This window comes from Pleurodeles waltl, chromosome 3_1 (assembly GCF_031143425.1).
Source record: "Pleurodeles waltl isolate 20211129_DDA chromosome 3_1, aPleWal1.hap1.20221129, whole genome shotgun sequence".
NCBI classification, from domain to species: Eukaryota; Metazoa; Chordata; class Amphibia; order Caudata; family Salamandridae; genus Pleurodeles; species Pleurodeles waltl.
The window spans coordinates 1955064970-1955086704 of NC_090440.1; the positions used below are offsets into that span (position 1 = coordinate 1955064970).

Below are 21735 nucleotides of genomic sequence, written 5' to 3' on the forward strand. Positions count from 1 at the left end.
TTCTGGCTTCTTCCAGGAAACAGCTTGTTTTTTCCAACTGCTACGAGCCTGTGCAAGGATGTGATTACTTTCCAGACTTTTAGACTACCAAAGGGATGTTTCCCTGCAGAGGCCAAGCACCCAGATGAATAGGAGGGGGTCAAGCACGAAGATGAAGATGTAGGATATCAGATTCAAGCAGATAAAAGTAGGAAGAAGGTTAAGGTTTCTCATCTGAAAGTGAATAGATGTACCATTGATGGGTCCTCCAAACAATCTCTGCTTATTTGATAAATTTCACCAAGCGGCTAGCTCATGACAGGTTGCCCAGAGGGAGATTTTTCTCAAATCAGGACGGGTTTTTGATGTCAAAAGAAGCTTTGGAAGGAAAGAAAAGCAGCACTAAAAGAGATACTTCAAACATATTCGGCACTTGGAAGAAATTATTTTTAGCCAATAAGAAAAAAGGTTTAAAGACAAAGGTTTAAATCCAGTGATAAACGTATGAGATATGAACAAGTGAGTTGCAGATCATTATTTGAATATCAAAGGGCTTCACTTGCTCAGAGATATCTTATTATATGAAGAGATTGTAGGGTTCATCAGGACTTGTGTTTTTTATAGTGCCAATGCATTTGAACATCAAAAGACTTTACTTTCGATGGGAGGACGAGATATCCCAATTCACTTGCCTGTCTTTGGGTTGTCATGTAAGCCTTGGTGTTTTAGCAACTTTTTAAGGCCAGTAACAGGTGGTTTAAGGAAAACAGATTTACATTTACAAATGTATTTAGACATATTTCTGATAGCTCAGGACGTAATCACTTTGTAAAAAGTGATGGTCTCGAAAACCTTGTTGAAGTATTTAGATTGTTGGGCGAATCAAGAGAAGTTGGTTTTTCAACCAACGAGGTAGGTAGAATTTATAAGTTTTATGACCCCTGTAAAGAAGAAGTCTCCAGTGGGTAAAATGAAACAGTTGGAGAGAGAACTGAGGGTGGTAATGGGGAAAAACAGGTTGCCTTTGAGGGAGCTGGCAAGGCTGGTAAGCCTATTATCTGCATCTATATAGCCTACCTTCTCCAGTCTGTTGCACTCCAGGACTTCACAAAGGCTCAACCGGAGGTATCTCACAGGAGGGGTTTGGTGCAATAATAATGCGTTTCTTCATATGGAGTTGAAATAAGAGATACAATGGTGGCTTCAGAATATGTTGACATGAAAGGGTGTGCAGTATTTGGGGACAAGCCATTGTTTGTGGTAGAATCCCACGCCAGTCTTGTGGGCAGGGGACCAGGCAGAGGTTGCCTAACAACAACTGGGAGTGGTAGAACCCGGAGAAAGGGACGCCCATTCATTGCTTACAGCTTCTAACAAGGCTTTCTGCTGTGAGGTTGGAGTCTAGATCTGGGGGCTCTGGGAGACAAAAGTCAAAGAATGGATGGATCAAAAATGTTGCACATCCCACAAAGATTCCTAGAGTTTCGATGCCAGGCATGGGAGATACAGCTATTTTAAACGTGCCAATGATGAGAATGGAATAACGGGTAACTGTGTTGTATGTTCCAATATTGCTCTCTTGGTGTTTTAGTGACATTTGCAAACCATCAGTACCCCATTTTAGAATACATTGCACAGTAACCTCTTTCTATATATATAGTCCCTTTGTCCCACCAGGACTTCTCCATCAGTGTTTATAAAGCGCCTCGTGTCGGGGACGCGCAGTGGAAGTGTGGGATCTCACACTGCGATCGTGGGGGCGGTGGAAACTGTCACGACTCCCGATTCCAAAGGCTTTGGCGTAAGCGGCAACTGACGCCGCCTCCGCACTGGGCTCTGACAGGCTCCTTCCCCTGTGCATGTGTGTTCCTCTGTGTGCGCCTGGGCGCCCCTGTGTGCGCTCCGAACAGCAGATGCTGGTGGCTTCCTCGTGTGAATCACTCGTTGGACGGGCTCGCGCTGAATGTGGTTTTCCTGTCAGGGAAGAAGTGAACGAGCCCTCAGCCTGCAGGACACATGATGTGCCCGGGGAGGAAGAGGCAGCGTTGGCTGTAAGGGGCGAGCCCCGCAGATTAAACTGTGAGTACAGACCCCATTATTCTTTCTTATGGAGGTGGGGGGTGGGGGCGTCCCTGCTGTCACCGATGACGCTGTCGAAGGACTGCAGGGCACTGATGCAGTGGCATGGTGCCTGGCTCCCACAGCATGCCTCAGCATTCGTTTGCATCGGGGGTGGTTTTAGCTGCAGGGACAGTTGGATAATTTGCAACAGGCCGTGCCGCTGGAGGTCGGTAGGTCTGGGGAAGCGTCACTTACTCCCAGACCCACAGCCCAGTCAGTAATGATCCCGATGCCTCTATAGTCCATCGAGTCTCCGTGCTTGCCTGGCGTCCGGACTCCTAAGCCTCACCGTGTCCTACCTCGCCTGCGTGGCACGGAGAGAGCCCTGTGCATCTCCGCGGAAGCCTGGTGTGAGACGACATTGTAAGGTAGCCCGCTCTGTGGACACTGAGAAGCAGTGGCCACCGCTAGTCTCAAAAAGCAGAAGCGAGGAAGCCAAGGACGAGGCTGGGGACTGCAGGGTTCTGAGGTCACTGGGGCGCCGTGGCATTCAGGCAGCGTTGGTAAAGCTGGAGACTAGGCGGGAACCGTGCGCTAGGCGGAGGCCGGAGTGCGCGGAGGGACCGGCTCACTTCTGTGTTTATTTGTAGTGATGTGGTTTGTGGCGCGCACACCTGGACTGAACCATCTCAAGATGCGGAAATGCCACTCCAGACTCAAGGTTTCGTTGTACCTGGGACAGTGGGGCCATGTTTGTGATTGCATGTCTCAGCACAGAGGATCAGGGTTGTGCTGCTGTGTGCACGGACCCACTGATAGGACAGGTTTATGATGTTGCGTGAGCTGCCACTAATGCAGGGGACAGCTGGCAACCGACGCTGTGAGTGTGCTGCTGATGTGTAGATAAGGTTATCTGTGCTGCTCTCTGCTCTTGCGAACGTGGAAGGATGTATATGAGCCTGTCTGCAGTGCCACAGCAGAGGGTGTGCTGCAGAGTAGGCTTCCTTAACAAGACGTGCACTTCCGCACAGATGCGTTACGCAAAGATGGAAGGGGTTACGACCCTGCAGTGTCACCCTGACTGGAGGATGCTCATCCCACTTGTCAGCAGCGCGCGCGCGGGTTTGTGAAGTTATTGGTGACGCTGTATGCTCTCTTCTCACTGGAGTCTTCGTAGAGGAGAGGGAGGGCCACAAATCCTCAAATTCCAGGCTATGAACCTAGAATCAGTGAGGTCCCAAAATCATGGAGAATTCATAGAGCACGGGGAGGACCACACACCCTCAAAATCTCGGCTATGGACCTAGAAACAGGGCGATCCCCAAATCATGGGGAATTCATAGAGCGCGGGGAGGGCCACACACAGTCAAAATTAATCTAGGCTATAAACCTAGGACCAGGGACACAGAGGTAAGTTTGGATGTTGCAGGCCCTTTATTACTTTCCATGCGACTCCTACTGCGGTTTACTTCACCTCTCTTCAGCACTGTTGAGTTAAGACCAGTTTCTTTTCTTTTCCCATCCTCTGGGTCATGCTTCTCCTCCTGGTTTTGTGTCTCTCCCCAATATCAACCTCATTTTATGTCAGACTTTTTTTTTGTTCTTTTTATGAACTTGGCGTTTTCTGCCTTATGAAAAGACTGCTCCTCAACACACATTGCTATAAGTGTGGTGCACTGATCAATGCTTCACACGAGCCATGCTGGAACAGGAGTCTCTTGAGCGCCATAACAGCAGCCGAAAAGGTGCTTGTGCCCTGCAGATCACTGATGCCTATTCTGGTTTCATGTGTCTCCATTGATAAAACCAACCATACACCTTCGACAGCCTAGTCCTCTTGATAGACCACTTGTGTACAATAACAATGCCAAGAGTGGGCTCTGGGTCAGCCCACTGCTTTCCATTGGTTGATGTTCCTAGTAATCTCATGTCCTTGCTTCTTATTTGGTGGATTTCCTTCCTCTTCTTGCGTATAGCGATTTTACACTGTTAGTTGCATTCTTCCTCTGCTTACATCCAGGAAGTTATTTTTAGGGTCAAGCCTACGAGTGCATGCACTAGCACATGTGTCTCACTTGCAAGACTCTGTTGTGTTCAGTAAAGGGCTTGGAGCCCGCCTGTCACTCAGCATTTGTTGGTTTGCATGGCACTTTTCTTAAAAGCCTCGTAATTCATCAAGGCACGCCTGGCATCACTTCCGTTTCTCTGTGTGGAGCAGGGATCAAGCACTAATTGATGCAACTTAATTAGTGGCTGTTCACAGCTCCCGATGTGATCGAGTTACTATTTGTTGTTTTTAACTTCAAGTACCCTACAAACAGAAGGCCTGTGACTGGCAAAAATGAGCCCAGCAGGCACAAAATTGGCAGCTTTTATTTTTTAAAGCTAACTTTATTTTATTTTGCCAAGTCGTCTTTCCTCAGTTTCTTCGCATGTTTTCTTTTGTTTTTGTTCATGGGCGCTGTTGTCAAAAGATAACAATTAACTTGTTTGAAATATGCGAGACCTATTGCATTGCAAATTATTGTTTTCCTTTTGTTTCAGAATATACTGGATTGAATGTGTTTTATCTCTCTCCCCTTGTGCATTAGTTTTTTTTGCATTTTTGCCTGCTCCCCCACTTCCTTCCTTGCATTTCCACACTTTCACATTCTGCAGTTACTATTCACCCCACCCCTACCAGCTCCTCTGTTGCTGTGCTATCTCCTGCTCTTCCATTGCTTTTCAACCCCATTAGTCCCTCCTTTGCCCTCCCACTTCTTCTCCCTACTCTGTTTTTTTCCCATTCTCCCTCGATCCGTGCCACTGTTGTTGTTGCTGCGTATTGCTTTCCCACATTTCCACCATTGCTCTCACTCCCTTCTGCGATTCTCCTATGCTTTTTCTTCCCCCACAACTTTCTCCATTATGCAGCCCCCCAGCTCCACAATGTTTCTCCCAGCCAAAGCCTGCTTTTTATTTTTCTTATATTTTATTTTTGCGAGGGCCTAGCAACTGTGTAGTGCTACCCAGGCCACTTGAGTCTTTATTTTTGTGCTTTCGCCATCTCACCTTTGTAATTTAATGTACCTTTCGAAAATAGATGTCTGTCCTTTTGGAAAGGTAAATTAAACTTACAAAAGAGCTAGTGTCCATCAGTGTATCAAAATGTGCACTCATGATTTGCAATATCATGTGCATGCACCAGCTGCAATTTTGAATTGCCGTTTCTTTCAGAAAACTAATTTCAAAATGCCACTTATGCATGTGCATGTGTCGTGATGCACTGGTGGCCATCTTGGAATAGATTTTCTATTAAAGGCAAAACATATGAAGATGGCCGCCTGAGCATCCACATGTGATGCGCCACCATTTCAAATCTTTATACATATTTTTCATTATGCTTTACAAACTAGCATTGGCGGTGCCAATGATTTAGCCCCCACATTTTAAAGGTGAGACATATTAGCTGTACTAATATTTGTATATTTCTACTAGAGAGGTAATTGAAACACAAAGAAGTTGCGCTGTCATAAACGACAGCACAGAATATACCAAACGATGAGCCAACAGCCTTTGAAAGTTTCAAAATCTCAATAGTTCATTTACTGAAAACAAGTATTTTTCCAATTGTATTGCATCAAAATGACATTTTGTTTTCATTTATGTGTTGCACTCTATTAACTTAAGTTTCCTGGAGGGCCAAGTGCAAGAAAGGTGTGAGTGCAGGGGTCGAGAGAATAAGGAAGTATTGTGGGGAAGCGATGTAGGGGAATGTGGGATTAGTATTTGCACTACTCAGTGCATTGAATGGGTTGGGCTTTGTGTGAGGTGTACAGTGGATATGTGTTGTGTTTATGAACCAAGGGTAGACTTTCACTTGTCAGAGAACTAATATCAAACGTGTCCCGCTTTCCCCATTAGATACACCCAAAGGCAGCAAAACAATACCCAAATATATGCCGATGAGAAGCAAAATGAGGGGAACACCTGTAGGAGCTACCTGATGGTGGGCTACACGTCAGACAAGTGTGTTGGGTGTGGTGGATAAAATTTGACATGAGCGCTGTCCGTGTCCCAGGCCGATGTTCCAACAGTTGTTACCAATCTGGGGAGAACAGATGTAGACGCCATTGCCTCCTCCATGCCCCTCCACCATGCTCTTCTATGTGCCCAAACAAACCTGCTATTTCACAACAACCCTTTTTGGTAGCCAGAGACCCATTTTTGAACAGAGCAAGAAGTCTGTGAGCAGTAACGTGCCAGGGCCAGATGCTCCTGGGTTTCTTATTACCCACCCGCAGAAGATGCCTTTCACTCACAGCAGCCAAGCAGGCTCAGGTCATTTCTGACACTTCAGCCAGTTGCACCTTTTAAGTCCACACCACAGTGAATATCATTCGATGCAGCTTTGTGTTTTCCTTTGTAAATATGGAACTCAGGGGCATATTTACAAGAAAGTGGTGCATCGGTTCCCATGCGCCACTTTCCTTGCGTCGCCCCTATCCCACCTAATGACACCATGGTTGCACCGCTTTTACCATACAGTGCACCATGCCGGTCGTTGGGGCAATAGTGTCAACATTTTTTACACTATTGTGGCGCTTTACTGCACTAGCGTCAAAAAAGTTTATGCTAGTGCAGCAAAGGACAGGGAGGCCCACTGATTAAAATGGGTGCATCATCTTAACGCCTGCTCTGAGCAGGCATTAAAATGATGGAAAAAATGCAGTGAAGTGTTGTAAATTTCACTGCGCCATTTGTTCGGGGCTCCCTGCGTCAGAACGCCCCCCCTTTCAAACATTATGCCTAGCGCAGGTATAATGTGGCGCAAGGGTTTACAAAGTGGCGCAATGCAAGCATTGCACTATTTTGTAAATATGGCGTGCAAGAAAGTCATCCTTAACGCCGCCTCAGCGAAAAAAAAATGATGCTAGGACAGCGCAAGGTGGCGCTAGGGGCTTGTAAATATGCCTCTATATTTTATGACGTGCAAAGCAGCGTTTCACTAGGACAGCACTAGATGAGGGCGGCCTGGGTGGCGTGGAGACTGTTCACTATGTTTAGTCGTCCTCTGGACAGTAAGCAATACCTGAAAAGACACCTAGTTGTAATCCCAGGCCACAGTCTAGGCCATCTTACCTTAGTCACGACTTAATGTGCAATAGGCATCAGTAACGTATACTGAATAAAGAGCGACTAAGGTGGCTCAGTGAGTTAAACATCTGTATCCGACGTGCAGATCACAAGCTCGAGTCCCACATAAAGTACCATTAAACTGGGTAGCAATACTGCCTGTTATATACAATTCCTATGAACAGAGTTGTTGAGCACTTCATAGGAGAACGTTCCGACCAGAAGGCATTCAACGTGCCAAGAACACGTGCTCTCCCACTTTCCAGGTCGAATGTGATTAAACGTACCTTACCTGCTTAGCCACGTGCCTCTGTGGAGCTGGTAAGGGTGGAGCAGTCTGTCACGTGTCAGATACGTCTGAAAATGTGACCCAGTGCCACGCCGCAGCCTTACCGGCTTTTCAGGGTCACATGAATGGTACGCAGCTCGATATAAAGTTCTGGCCCTGTATTTACAGGCTATACCGGCGGATGTGACGCCATCATCAGCAGCAGCGAGCGACCCCACGGTGAGAGGCACCGTTCCTCACGCGGCTGCACTGTTAAAGTGTGTCATGTTTGTGAAGTGTCATGCCACCACCCCCGCTTTGAACACTGAGTGATTGTTTAAGCCACATTAACCTGTGATGTGGTTTATTTGTATTATTCTGCCTTTTGTTGTCTTAGGATCCCAGAGGGAACCTTCAATGATGGCTAATATTTTTTACGCATGATATTATATACACCCCCCCTCTTCTTCCCCTTAAGTTCCTTGTCTCTGTGTTTTTCATTGACATGTGCCGGTATTGTGCTCACAGGACAAGAACCACTTACTTCTCTGCACTTGCTGTAGCCATCGGTCAAAAAGTAAAGGCTCCAGACGTGTCGCATGAATACTGAGTAGCGAGAGAGGCTTCGACAGACAGTAGCAGAGCAACATTTACCCTGTTTCTGTCGAGCAGATGTTCGGCTGCTAGACCTGAGCCAACTGAGCTTCCAAAGCCGGGCCTAGTGATGGAAAACTCGCAAATCCTTCAAGCACACACGGAGCAGAGCAAAATAGACCCAGGGGGCAGGCCCTGCTTAAGCCATCTGTGCGCTCCGAGTGTGACCTGCACACTAGACTGGCCAGTCCAGGAGACACATATTCAAACATTCACAAAAGGGCCTCTTGTGAATGGCTGATGGGGGTTATAAAGGGCAGAACACAGTCTTTGCGAGCAAGTGCTGTAGTTCACTGGTTTCAGACTTGTACTAATTCAGCTGTATTCGCTATACAATTTTTATAAACATCCAGTGTTATTTACTATAGAACATTTATACCACTGTGGCGCCTTTCGGGATCTGGGCGCTCTTTAAGCTCTGGGATTCTCGTTCCCGGGAATGACGGCGGTCTGTTCACTGCATTTGGTTGAGTTTAATGTGGTTTACATGTGGTTCATATAGGATGGGCGCTGTAAAAGTTAAAATAACATAGTCGACTGCTGAGTAATACATTCAAAGATGTTTGCATTTTATATTGCTGTTGATTTGTAAGATCGCTGGCAAGGCCAAGTCTCTCTAATTTGGATCATATTCATCCACTTATAAACGTAATAAAACTATGTTTTGTATATAGTGACTTGCACCTCCCTCCATAAGTAGGCACAGCAAATAACAGTTCCGACCATTATTCATTGTAATGTTACTCAACTTCCTGACCTCAGAGGGATGTGAGGCCGAGTTAGCCCTTCCAGAATCCAGGCTCCCGCCCTGCAGACCCCACTCTAGCAGTTGTCAGCGTCGGCTATTTAGTTCACTGAGCCTTTTGTTTATTTACTTATCACATTATTTCTTTTACCTGTTTTGCGGAGCGCCGTGTTACCTTCCACCCACTTCACAGCACTTGGAGACCCTTTGAACACACAGCCTTGCATAACAATAGCGTAATTCATAACACGCAGACAGTAGCAGCAAATACACACTGCATTGTACATCACGGGTGTAAGGCCCGGGTTGGGGGGCGGGTAGCGAGGAGGGCGTGTATCATGATGTTCTCTGATTCAGTGCCAGTTCACAAAGGTAAGTTGAACGTGAGGTCGGACGTCCAGACCCGCCCGTTTCACAACTTGGAACATCAACTGCAACAGCTACAGACCTTTATATCGCTTACGAGCCTCACAAGATCTCCCTCAAACAGATTCAGGATTTCAAAAAGGGCCCTTTTATTCATTACACCATCCCACACATTCTGACATGTACAGTAAACTGCGGTTAAGCAGTGAAAATGGGAGGGAGGACAGTCTTTTTGGTGTTCAGGATGCATAACATCTTGGCAGTAGTGAGCAGTCCTTCTTTAAACTATTAACCATTGGCGAATTACGTGCCTAGACTCTGAACAGAGGGGCATTGCTAGACTCAAGCAGAGTCCCATCCTCGACATGGAATGCAAATGGTGCCAGTCAAAGGCCAAAGAGAACAAAACCCTTAACAAGATTCACAACAGAGGCTACAACAGAACCATCAACACAGCCCAAATGGCAGACCTCACAAAACACATTAATGAGGCACTTAATCAGACGAAGGAAATCTTGATCATCTAAGATGACCTGGCTAGCCCTGACAGTCTAAAAAGTGGCCCACGTGCAACTCAACAACTCCATTAAAGACTTCTTACGTATTTGGAATCCAAAAACCACACCTCTGACACTAAAATACATGGACAATCTCTCTACTCGTTACTCTTGCTTCCTTTAATACTATCCATCCTCACCTCTTCAAAACACATGGAGAACCTTAGATGTAAGCATGACCACCAAAATAAAAGCTTCCAGTTCAATTGCTTCCACCCATCTTACTCGACTTCACAAACATGCTAACTGTGTCTATTTACAAATAGTGCATGCCAGTCCAAAGCATTTCATCATCACCCAGGTCTGGAAAAAAATCATCTTCATACCCTAAGATCTTGACCGTTTGCCACTCCACCTCCAACCTCCCTTCCTCAGCAACAGCCTGCACAATGAAGAAAGCCCTAAGAGTGTGTGCAACTAAACCACCTCCTTCATGACTGTCCAGTCTATTTTTATTTTCTAGCAACAGCAAGAAATTCAAGATTTGGATATTTGTGTCATCCACTTACCCAGTTTTCTTTGGTGTTCCCTCAGGATCACCCTCTCTTACCTCCTATTCAACATCTATGCCTCATGAAACTTCTCAACAGGAGGCAAGCTGAGTTCAAGCCCTTGGAGAACCTTGGAAAGCAGGATGTAGAAAGCAAAGTCTAGTCCTTTCACTCCCAGGACAGAAGCAGCAAGCAGCAGACCAGCACAACAAAGCAACAGGCAGAGTGCCTCCTACAGCATCCAGCTCTTCTTCCTGGCAGAATCTCCTCAGTCCAGAAGTGTTCTGAAGTTGGGGTCTCAGAAGCCCATTACTTACACTAATTTCTGCTCTTGAAGTAGGCAAACCTCAAAAGAAAGTCTTTGTAGTGCACAAGACCCTGCCTTTCCTACCCTGGCCCCAGACACACTCCAGGTGGTTGCAGACTGCTTTGTGTAAGGACAGGCACAGCCCTATTCAGGTGCAACTGTTAGCTCCTTCCGCACTCTAGCCCAGGAAGACCCATCAGGATATGTAGGGCACACCTCAGGTTGCTATGTGTGACTGTCTAGAGTGAAATCACAAACAGCTCAATTGTCATTCTGACCCCAATGTGTATTCCACAACCAGGCAGAGGCACAGAAACGTTAGGCAAGAAAATGCCCACATTCTAATAGTGGCATTTTCAAACTTACAATAAAAAAAAAAACGTAATCAAAGATATATTTTTACATTGTTTGTTCAGAGACCCAAAACTCCATATCTTTATCAGCTCCCAATAGGAAATTACACTTAAAAGATATTTCAAGGCATTCCCCATGTTAACCTATGGGAGAGATGACTGCCAAATTTAATTTAGCAGTATTTCACTATCAGGTCATGTGAAACATACCAGTAAATGTCCTACCTTTTAAATACACTGCACTCTGCCCATGGGGTGCCTGGGCCTACCTTAGGGGCCACTTACATGTAGTAAAAGGGAAGGTTTGGGCCTGCAAAGTAGGTGCACTTTCCAGGCTGAACTGTCAGTAAAAATTGCCCACACAGGCACTACAGTGACTGGTCTGAGACATATTTACAGGGCTGCGCATGTGGGTGGCACAATCAGTGCTGCAGGCACATCATAGCATTTGATTTACAGGCACTGGACACACATTAGGCACTTTACTAGGGACTTACTGGTAACTCAGATTTGCCAATCATGGGCAAACCAATCCCAATCCAATTTAGACCGAGAGCACTTGCACTTTAGCACTGGTCATCTGTGGTAAAGTGCCCAGAGTCCTAAAGCCAGCAAAAACTAAATTCAACACAGCATCAAAAACATGAGGTGAAAAGCCAAAAAGACAGGGGAAACCCTGCAAAAAGGGCCATGTCCAACATACCACATAATCCACTGGATTTAGGAGAGCCTATGCTGCATAAACAGGTCTAAATGCAAGATCCTCCAAACAGGAGAAACTGGGCCTTTCTCATTACCCTTTTATTGGTTCCCAGGTATTGGTACCTCCTTTTGGACTACCCAAAATGCTAAGAATCGTGTGAAACTCTTTGATTCCAAACCTTTTTTCTCTTCACCAGTCGATGCACGCCGATCTCCACCGCTCCCTTTTTTTAAAAATTGTCCCATTACTCCAAACCTACCAACAGGAGGAGTTGACATGTACTTAATTATCAGCATCTTCTACACTAGTCTTCCTAAGAAAGTTACTGCTGGATTACAAAAAATCTCAGAACTGGGCAGCAAGAAGGTGTCTAAACCACCAAAAATGCAACTATGTTATACCCAAACCAAAGGCACTCTCTGCCTCCAGTTAGAAACCAAGGTTAAATGTAAGGTTCCCCCATAAACTTTACTGTGTAAAGGCCCAAAATATCTGTAGAACCTAGCTGCATATACCCTCCCGTTAGAAACCTCCACTCTTCGCCGGGCCAATTGATCCACCAGTGGTTGTGTAAGAAGATGTAACATGGAGACAGATCCCTGGAAGTACATGCCCCAGACTGTGGAATGACGTCCACCCAATTTTGAGACCCTAATCTAACTACATCCAGTTCAGGAAGCTCCTGAAAACTAAACTATTGTGCCTTGCTTTCTAATTGACCTCTGGACAGATCAGGGTCAGTACTGAATAATGTTAGATAGGAGTACCCATACTGTCTGATTGGACTCAAAGCCTCACTTCAGTCATGTAACTGTATATTGTCTCCTTCTTCTGTTGCTCTGAAATAATCACATGGTAACATTCACATATTAATCAGTTGAAATACTGGTGTAAACTGACTTTCATTTAAAATACATTGAACTAGGATCCATATTTATCATTATTTCATGCAGTACAACACAGCAAGACACCTTGGTGTGCTGTGTGAAGGCGAGAGGGTAGGAATGCACCATGTCTATCAAGATAGGGCACATTTCTGCTCTCTGCCTGCGCTGGCGCACAACCTGCTGCCTTGCGCCAACGCAGCCACCCTTGCACCATGAGGCAAGGGTGCCTGCATTGTAGGCAGGATATTTGTGTGCAAGAAGAGACACCGTCCCGCACAAAACTAATACTCTATGACTTGTTCCTCTTTCTACATGTGTTGCAGAATGCAGCACATGCAAAAAGAGAAAAAACAAGGTGAAATAATGATATTCCTCCTCATTACACCTCGCCTCGGAAGGAGTAGCTCCTTGCACATTCCCAGGTCTACAAGTATTGGTAAATCTGGGAATGCTTAATCAATGGATAAATGCATGGGAATACCTATGCTCCAACTATGGAACGCCTACCCAGGGCAAAGTAGCGCAAGGCAGCAACTTGTGCTGCCTTGCGTTACTCCAGATTTACCAAGCCACAAGGTGACCTTGCATAGCTCGGCAACTCATGTTATGGGTTTTGCGTCACCCTGCATCCCCTTGTGCGGTACAAGGGCTACACAAAACCCTTAATACATATTCTCCTAAATGCATATATTTGAGCACCACATCTGGAAAATAGTCCCAAAAAGCAACAAAGTACTGATCAGAAATTGCCATGTTCATTTCAACTGCAGGCCATGATTAAGTGGCAGGTTGTGGCAGCAATATTTCATTACTGTAGCAGAACAAATGGAGAGTCATCAGTAATCATTGCTAGAAAGACAGTCGTACAATAGGAGCAACACTCTTATATATGCAACCAGATATACATAAAGTGCCTGCTCTGTGTGTGCTAAGAACTTAGGGCCAGATGTAGCAATCTACAATTTTGCGACTTGCAAATTGCGAGTCAGACCGACTCGCAATTTGCAACTCGCAAAATTGTATGCAGAAAGGTGTCTCAGACACCTTCTGCGACTCGCTATGTGGTCGCAAAGACCCACCTCATGAATATTAATGAGGTGGGGCGCCTTTTGCGACCCCATAGCGAGTCCATGCACTCACAGGGATGGTGGCCTGCTGAAGACAGCAGACCTCCATGTCTGTGACTGCTTTTTTAATAAAGCAGTTTTTTTTTTCTTTTTGCAGCCCGCTTTCCTTAAAGGAAAACGAGTTGCAAAAAGAAAAACTTCCGAAACCATTTGGTTTCGTTTTTTTCAGAGTAGGCAGTGGTCCATAGGACCACTGCCTGCTCTGAAAAAATTTTTTTTTCGGCATTCACAAAGGGGAAGGGGTCCCATGGGGGCCCCTTCCCTTTTGCGAATGAGTTACCACCCACTTCAAGTGGGTGGTAACTGCGAGTTGGTTTGCGACCGCATTCCCGGTCACAAAGCAACTCAGCATGGCTATGCGGTCGCAGATAGGAAGGGAACACCCCTTCCTATTTGCGAGTCGCCTCCTCAAATTGCGAGTCGGTACCGACTCGCAATTTGAGGTTGTGCATCGCGTTCGGCCTTTTGCATGCAGCAAACTGCATTTTTCCTACATCTGGCCCTAAGGCACTAATTTAGAACTTGGCAGAGTTGATCACCCGCCTTAAATTGGTGGTTCCACCTCACTTCCAAACTACCAGTGGCCTGATGGGGTGGCCCACATTGGCGGTCCCTGCCCAGGACCACCATGTCAGTCACTATAATTGACCCGGGGGATGGGTACATTGTTTTCTTATCCTTTCATGAACAGCATCCTGCAGGGAAAGCAAACCATTTTGCAGAAGATTGAGTTATGGAAATTGTGTAGGACTATACAGTGGCGGAACATTTATTTGACAGTACAATACATTTTTTGCATGGGTCTCTTTTACAATTGTAGAGAAAAGAACAATCTCTGTTTAAGGAGCCCCTCGTAGCAGTTCAAGGTTGCTAAAAAGGCGCCATGTTAACTGCACCTGCTCATCAAACTTTTTATTCAGTGAAAACAAACTCCCCAAAGGAGGATTTTGTTTCTTCTGAGCAAAAAAGTAATTGTCTCTTCTATGCAGGGGGCTATTTGCCTGTGCATTGGGACCATTTAATATTTTCATGTCCGCTTCCGCTGTGCCTCGCAAGATGGCCAATGAGATGGCAAATGACTGACAATCGTCCCACGCATAATAGGATGGTACAACTGTCACTGAGACCCAGCGGTCCTGTGGTGGACAGACCTCTGGGTCAAGGGTTACTGACAACAGAGCCAGCAGAGTCTCTGCAGTTGGTAACCCAGCAGTGTCTCGGACTCCAAACAGAGTTGGGAAACTGCTGGTTTGGTAGAGTGGGAGGATCACTGATCTAAGGCCTTCCACCCTCTCTGTCAAACCCTAAAAAAGGACCTACATGTGGAATAATATTTTTTTTAAATTGTATTGCTTTAGAATGGACATGAAATGCAATGTAAAATAAATGAAAAGGACAAATGATTAATGGCAGCCAGGGACATTGTACAGTTCATAGCAGGTGGAGCATTATTAGCAGATCATGTATGTGTGTAGCAATAGGGACCATTGAACAGTGCACAACTTTGATATGTTAAGTGCTTGGAATGGAAATTGTTTCAAAAGCAACTGACTAAATGGTCGGAATGTAGAATACTTTAACACCCAGAACATTTAGTGTGGTTACTGCAATACTGTAGAATGTGCAGGACCACACTAGATCCCATCCTCTTTGCAGAACCAGATTACTCATGTTTCAGGAAACTCATTGAACTTTTTAGGACATTTGACAAATGAACTGTTCATTGCCCTGTGATATAAAAATGTTAGATAGGTCCAGCACTCCAGAGTTACCAGGAGGTAAAACCAACTCTTTATAAATCATCAACAAATAACATCTTACAAGATCATGTATCAGTTACTACCTACAAATACAGGATGTATATAACAACCTTTGCATTCGCATTACAGTCTGACAAATATCTGGACATGACAGTTATATTGACCATGGCCATTTCTCTTGCTATTATGTAGGTTGGGCAAATTCACTATCCAAGTTCAGGTTCTTGCAATCAGTGCAGTAGGGTCAAGTTCCAGTAAAGACATGTGGAATCATGCTCTAGTTGATATCCTAAACAGTTGATGAAGTGGTGTCAAGGTGATGGTGGTCCAACCTAGATGTTAGATTACTAAATATTTGTATGGATTTAGGAGTTGAAGTCCTGAAGTAATAAGTCAACTTTGGCTCTTTGGTCCAAGTGATAGAATCCAGTCGGAGATTGAGAACTTTACCTAATGGTCTCCAGTTGCGACTACCTGGTGCCCAAAACCATATTTTAGGCAACTTTGAAGATTACTGTTTTGTTTTCAACAGTTTTCTGAACCACTTGTAGCCTGATTCCGCTGTCAGATTTGGGTTGAAGATGTTCCATAGCCTAGAGCCTTGAACTCCAAAAGATCGACCTGCTCCTTTAAGCAATTTGTAAGACTGTTGAGATGATTGCAGAGTGGAGATTTCTGGTTGGTGAAAGATTGGGGGGCTAGTGTATGTATATAGTTTTGGATTTTTCCCTAATAGGCTTTGTAGATATTGCAAATAAGCTTAATTTGACCCATGCTTCAACCAGGAGCCAGTGCAGTGCTGTTCTAATGTGGTCTCATTTGCGCAGTAGTAGGCATGTTCAGGCTGCATGGTATAAACCAATTGATGAGTTTCCTTGGAAGCCCCATGTTGGTCAAGGCATGCTGTGACCAAAGCGTCATGAACTGGATGCAGTGATCAGTTTGGGTTGGTGTGCATGACTAGGTGTCAAGCTTTGGCTGAAGATACAGATTCTCTAAGATTCTCAACCTTCCCTGTGTCTTTTTGTCGGTGCTGAGCATGCCCTCTCCTCACCAAAGGAGGAAGGAAAAAACAGGGAAGGGGAAGAGGAAACACAGGAATGGTTACTGTTGTAGAATGGTGCCAGTAAGACCCATAACTGACTGTTATTGGTTTTCAGACTGGTATGCTGCTTGACTGTGATGCACCAGGTGAGGCAGAACCTGTGTAGGAATTAAAGTATGAGAAAATTATTATGTGTGCTGACAGTATATACTTATATACCATAACACCTTTCAGTATTGGGGTGAATCTCTTACCCTGTTCCAAGGTGGTGGAGACATAAATGAGACAAAATGTGACCAGGATACCAGCGCTGATCCCAGGGACGCCAAAAAGCAAGGAGGTCTTAGGACAAGAAGCAGCACGATGGAGGGCAAACAACAAACACACAGACAAGAGAGACAGTGCCTTGCGCAAATGGGTAGAGTCTGACCAGAAAGGGGGTGAAAGACCGGGTAAATGAATCAAGTGAGAGCAGAGAGCCAATACAATTTCAAGATGTTGCCAGGCACACAGCTAGTATTACAGTGAGATTAAATATGCTCTGCTCGTGTTGATCTGGAAGAGGAACCGTATGCTAGGGAGTTCCCATTCTGGTAGTGGTTAGAGGTCTACTTACTCTCAGATGCCACTGTCCCATCTTTCGAATTTTGCAGACCTTTTTCTTTCCAAATCGGGTAATCAGAAGCTTTCTGTAGAGGGTGATGTTACCATGGCAGGCTTCACCAGGTTTCCTTTCAAGTGACTGCCTAAACTGCTTGCTACTGTAATGACACATGGGCAAGTTACATGAAAATGTTGGTGAAATGAAGGCAGTCTTGCTTCTTTTAAACAGTGCAGCATAGTGCCAGGATGGCTACAAAGTGGATGGATGAACTCTAAAAACAAAAATAAAATGGAAAAGGAGTTCTCCCTCTGGGGATTAAAAATGCAAACATCTGTGGTTTAATAGAATACACACAGCAAAGTGGGATGCAATTAACATAAAGAGAATACATTTCATCCTTCCTTTCGAACATGTCCCAGATACTATATTTCACTTGTCTGTCTGATTTTAGGTTCCTGGAACTCATAGCCTGTAACATTTAAAACAATAGGACACTTGAAGCCCCGAGCAGACTGGTGTTGCCCCTCCCCCGTCCTTTCTGTGGATGCTTGCAGAATCATGAAGATCTGTGAGCCGCATTGGCCTGGACAAAGGATCCTCAGGGAAGTGTTAATAAACACCGAAGACCATTTGGTGCTCACCCCTTCCCTCATCCCTGTTTCTTGTGAAGAAAGGGCAGACAGATGCCCTCTAAACTGATTGGCCGGCCACCTGAATTTTAAGGGCTGGAGCCCATGTGATTGGGAACTAGTTTTCCCTCCACTACCGATTCGGTATGAATGAAGAGTATAAAGGAAAAACTCAGACACCTCAAACTGAGCTACACCCCGCCCCCATATGATTTATGGACAGCATACCTTAATCATGGTCTTCTTACTAATGTTTGTTGTGTAATGTATGAGGAATAGCGGCCTGGCAGACAAGTCCAAAATACTCTACCTTTGGTACATGGGTACACGTGAATTCAGATGGACAGGGGTGCCATCTTGTTGAGCAGGACTATAGACCCACAAATACTGTGGGCATAGTATCCATCAACAGCCCTACCCGAACTAGCCATCTCTTTGTTGAATGAACAGCTATCACTAGCCGACTCAGGGTGGGCACTGGGAGATGCACCAACACCCACAATTCCTTATAAACAGCATGTTCACCCAGTAGTAATGACGTGTATGCACTCGCTCTTGCATGACTCTTAATGGGCCATCCAGTATAAAGTTTAAAAAACAGTCTATTTATCTGGTCCTCCATCTCTAACAATCACCAACAATAGACATTCTAGAATATTACTTAATGACGGTGACTTAAGTTTTGAAATTTGTTGGGACATCCTTTAGGTAATGGTACCTTTAACCTCAGACATAGAAATGCTTGTCCTGCTTGCTTTAGCTGGAGAACAATTTAGAGAGGTACAACACATGCTACCTCAATATAAAGCGTTCACTGTAGACCTCGCCAAAATTGTATAGTGTGTGGGCTTCCTCGTTACTATGATGAACTTAGAACGAAAACTGATATCAAATTAATTTGTTGTTTGCCACCTTGGAAGTGGCAATGCAGTGTTACAAAGATAGAGAGACTTGTCCTGGCAGAGGAGATGATCCCGAGTTGGCTGTGGAGCAGGTCCTGAGTTTGGCAGAGGAGCTACTGGTGCCACATTATGGCTGATCAAGCACATCTACTTATAATTTTCACTTATATTTATTTCTGGATGCTGGTAGATTAAGCAGTGAAAAAACATTTTTGTGATGGCCAATCGGCCACCTGCCTTATTGGTGAGAATCCTAAGGTGCCATGAGTGCATAGAATGTTTTCCTGTGTGGCTCTCACTTTGTGTTTTAATTACTGAGATTACCGCCAGTCATAGTCATAAGTCTGATAAAACAATGAGATCTGTTGCTGCGTTGCCCTCCTCTCTAAGAGACTTTGGGCCTATTTTACATCTTGGTGGTCGCACCAACAAGCAGCATCAGTGTTGGACCCAAAAAGACTGCCAAGTCGACGGTCTTCTGCTCACTGTATTTAGATATAGGTCTGCAAGCAGGTTGAATGGCAGGAGATTGCTAATGGTGGAAGGTGGAGGAGAAACCCAATGGATTTCGTAAAATGGCAGTGGCTATGGAAGAGAGGGAAGTGACACACACACTGTCCCTTAGCCATATGTGTACCCCGCACTACACACTACACAACACACCACATTCACACAATAACCCATTGCCATTCTGGCACAACACAACCCGTACATTCCGAAAACACACATTGACATACATCCATGACACAACATACAAACACCATTAACACTGCACCCACATATGACACAACTACAACAAACAACACAACTGTATACTCAGATACACCAACACACTCACACACATGCACAACTACAGACACCAGACAACACCTACCACACAACAACCACAATCACCTTAATGTCACCCAGCAACATAACAGACACAACAACATCTGTGTCACATGTAAGTAATACACATACAGGCACAACCACACCACCCGCTCCAGCTCCCTCCACCTCAACCAGCCAGTCCACACACACACACAACAGATGGCACAAACTTACCCGTACAGGTCCCCTTGCAATGCGCACACATGGACACCATTGTCCAGTGTAAGTGTAACGTCAGTGTGGTGCCAGCATTCATTTGACAATGAATACTAACACCACAATGACAGTTGTGTACGTGTGCAATATGCATGTTGTGCCAGTGTGTCTCCAGCCATGTGTGACACCATTGTTTACCCCCCATATGCATGTCACAGTAATTAAAAACAATTACTGTGACGTATATGCCTGCAGTGATACCCACCAACATACCCTACCAATGCGGCATTCCTACCTTCGGGGTCGTCGATGGGGTGGGTTGTGTTTTCTCCATGAGACAGTGGCAGCAGTGATGGCAGGTCATGTCCAGTCAAAAACAGGGTGGTGGAGTGGAACAAAAGTGAGTTTTCCCCATTACCTTCCCCCCCCCCAAATCCGCCAACTCAGACATGGAGGTCGGTCTACGACTTTTCTCTTGGCGGTAAGTCAGATCCAAATCTGCTTGGTGGTAGGTGTAGCTGGGGTCCTGCCATCAGCCACTTTTTCTAATTGCCCTGTCAATGCAGGTGAAGTTTCTTGGCGGAGTCGGCGGGACTCAGTGGTCTTTTACCTATGGGACCATCAACATCTAAATACGGCAGGTGGACTGTCACAGAAGCAAATGGGTTTTCAGACTAAAAGTCGATGACAGGACCGTTACCGCCAACATCTAAATCGGGCCCTTTGTCACAAAGCACTTCAAAGTAAGAAATCCAGCCCCCAGTGCCTCAGAGCTGAACGAGGGGGCAATTCATCTGCAATTAAGTAAAGATGATGTCGCCGAGGATGGAACTAATCACATGAATGTGGAAAGGCCATACTCACATTTGGCATATAGAAAGATTTTAAGGATGGATCTAAGGGTCAAGAATTCCGGATAGGAGGGCTTACTGCCCCCGCTGAACAACTGACAGTAGAACTGGTAGCAGGTGTTAGTAACCATGCCGCAACCTGTGGTTGTCTGACAGTGGTAACCGCAGCGCCTCTCACAATTGCGGTGATGCCGCCAGTAGACTGATCTTGCAAATTGCTGCAATACCACAAACCCTGTGAATCGAATGTCCAGCTTGGTTCGTCTGTGCCCCGGAACCACCCAACTTGGTCCACATGCTGAAAATGAGCTTGATGTTGAGTGTTTCCATCTGGTAGATAAATGTGTTAGAAATGGCCCAGGAGAACTGGAGGTAAAACTCTCAAGTCTGATGCACCTGGCTGAGGGGTTTCAAGTCCTAACTGGCCCCATTCCCTGAGGTCTTCATCCTCACCAAAAGTGAGAAGGGAAACCGGTTATGTCGCTATCCTGACTGATCCAACTTTCAGGATATACATTAAACAGGCACAACTTGCCAGTTCCGAAGGTCTGACTGCTGGCTCAGTGAAGGAGATTTTAGATGATTTGCAGGAACCATTCAACCATGAACCATCTAATGAGACAATCTCCGTTGGGAATGTCTCCGAAATTGACCAGGACCTATAACTGCTGAATTAGCTTTCCCCTATGTAAGTAACTTTCCAGGGAATGTTAAAGGCCCTTGTGTTGAATATCACCCACAATGCCAAAATGATATAGTTGCTTGAAGCCATCAGTCAATCTCTCAAGGGTGTGGTCAGGATGTTGCTTCAGGTGGTGGTCTTCAAGAGGCTCCTATTGAGTTTAGCCCTCCCTCTACTTCTCAAGAGGTGGCATCTCCTATTGTTCCCTCAGTAAATGGTGGGATCCATATTTCAAGAATTCCTTACCTACTAATAAATAGAGGAAATGTTTTCGGGAAAAAAATAGTTTTCTTTTCTAATGAAGAAAAGAGGGGGCAAAAGGGTCACTGTAGGAAGGGAAGGATCAAGGGTGTAGTTTCATCCAAACACGAGGGAGTAGGTTGTTGGGCCATTCCCCTGTCCCTTTTACTCCAACAGCGATCCTAGTAGAAAAAAAGAAGCCTGTTGTCAGGGAGAGGCCTCGTAAGGAATATCTGGGGACACTGAGGGAATCTCTAGACAAGGGTAAGGGAAATCTAAGGGTTGCCCAAAGGTAGCAAAAGAGGCTTCTGGGTGTAAAAGTACCTATGGGAGATCTTCTCTCAAATTGGCAAAGTGTAGTGTTTGCTCTGGCAGAGGAAAGC

General features: G+C 45.3%; 1 protein-coding gene across 2 annotated transcripts in view; it reads left to right on the forward strand.

Annotated features, from left to right (window-relative positions):
* Positions 1-1843: 1843 nt before the first annotated feature.
* Positions 1844-21735, forward strand: part of SPECC1 (sperm antigen with calponin homology and coiled-coil domains 1) — a 956149-nt gene continuing 936257 nt past the window's right edge. Inside the window, exon 1 of one of the 2 annotated variants that reach the window (XM_069226284.1) lies at positions 1844-2058. In XM_069226284.1, the coding sequence (XP_069082385.1) occupies positions 1893-2058 (166 nt within the window). In that variant the 5' untranslated portion in view covers positions 1844-1892. The remainder of the gene's footprint in view (positions 2059-21735) is intronic. The other variant, XM_069226282.1, reaches the window with a different exon arrangement.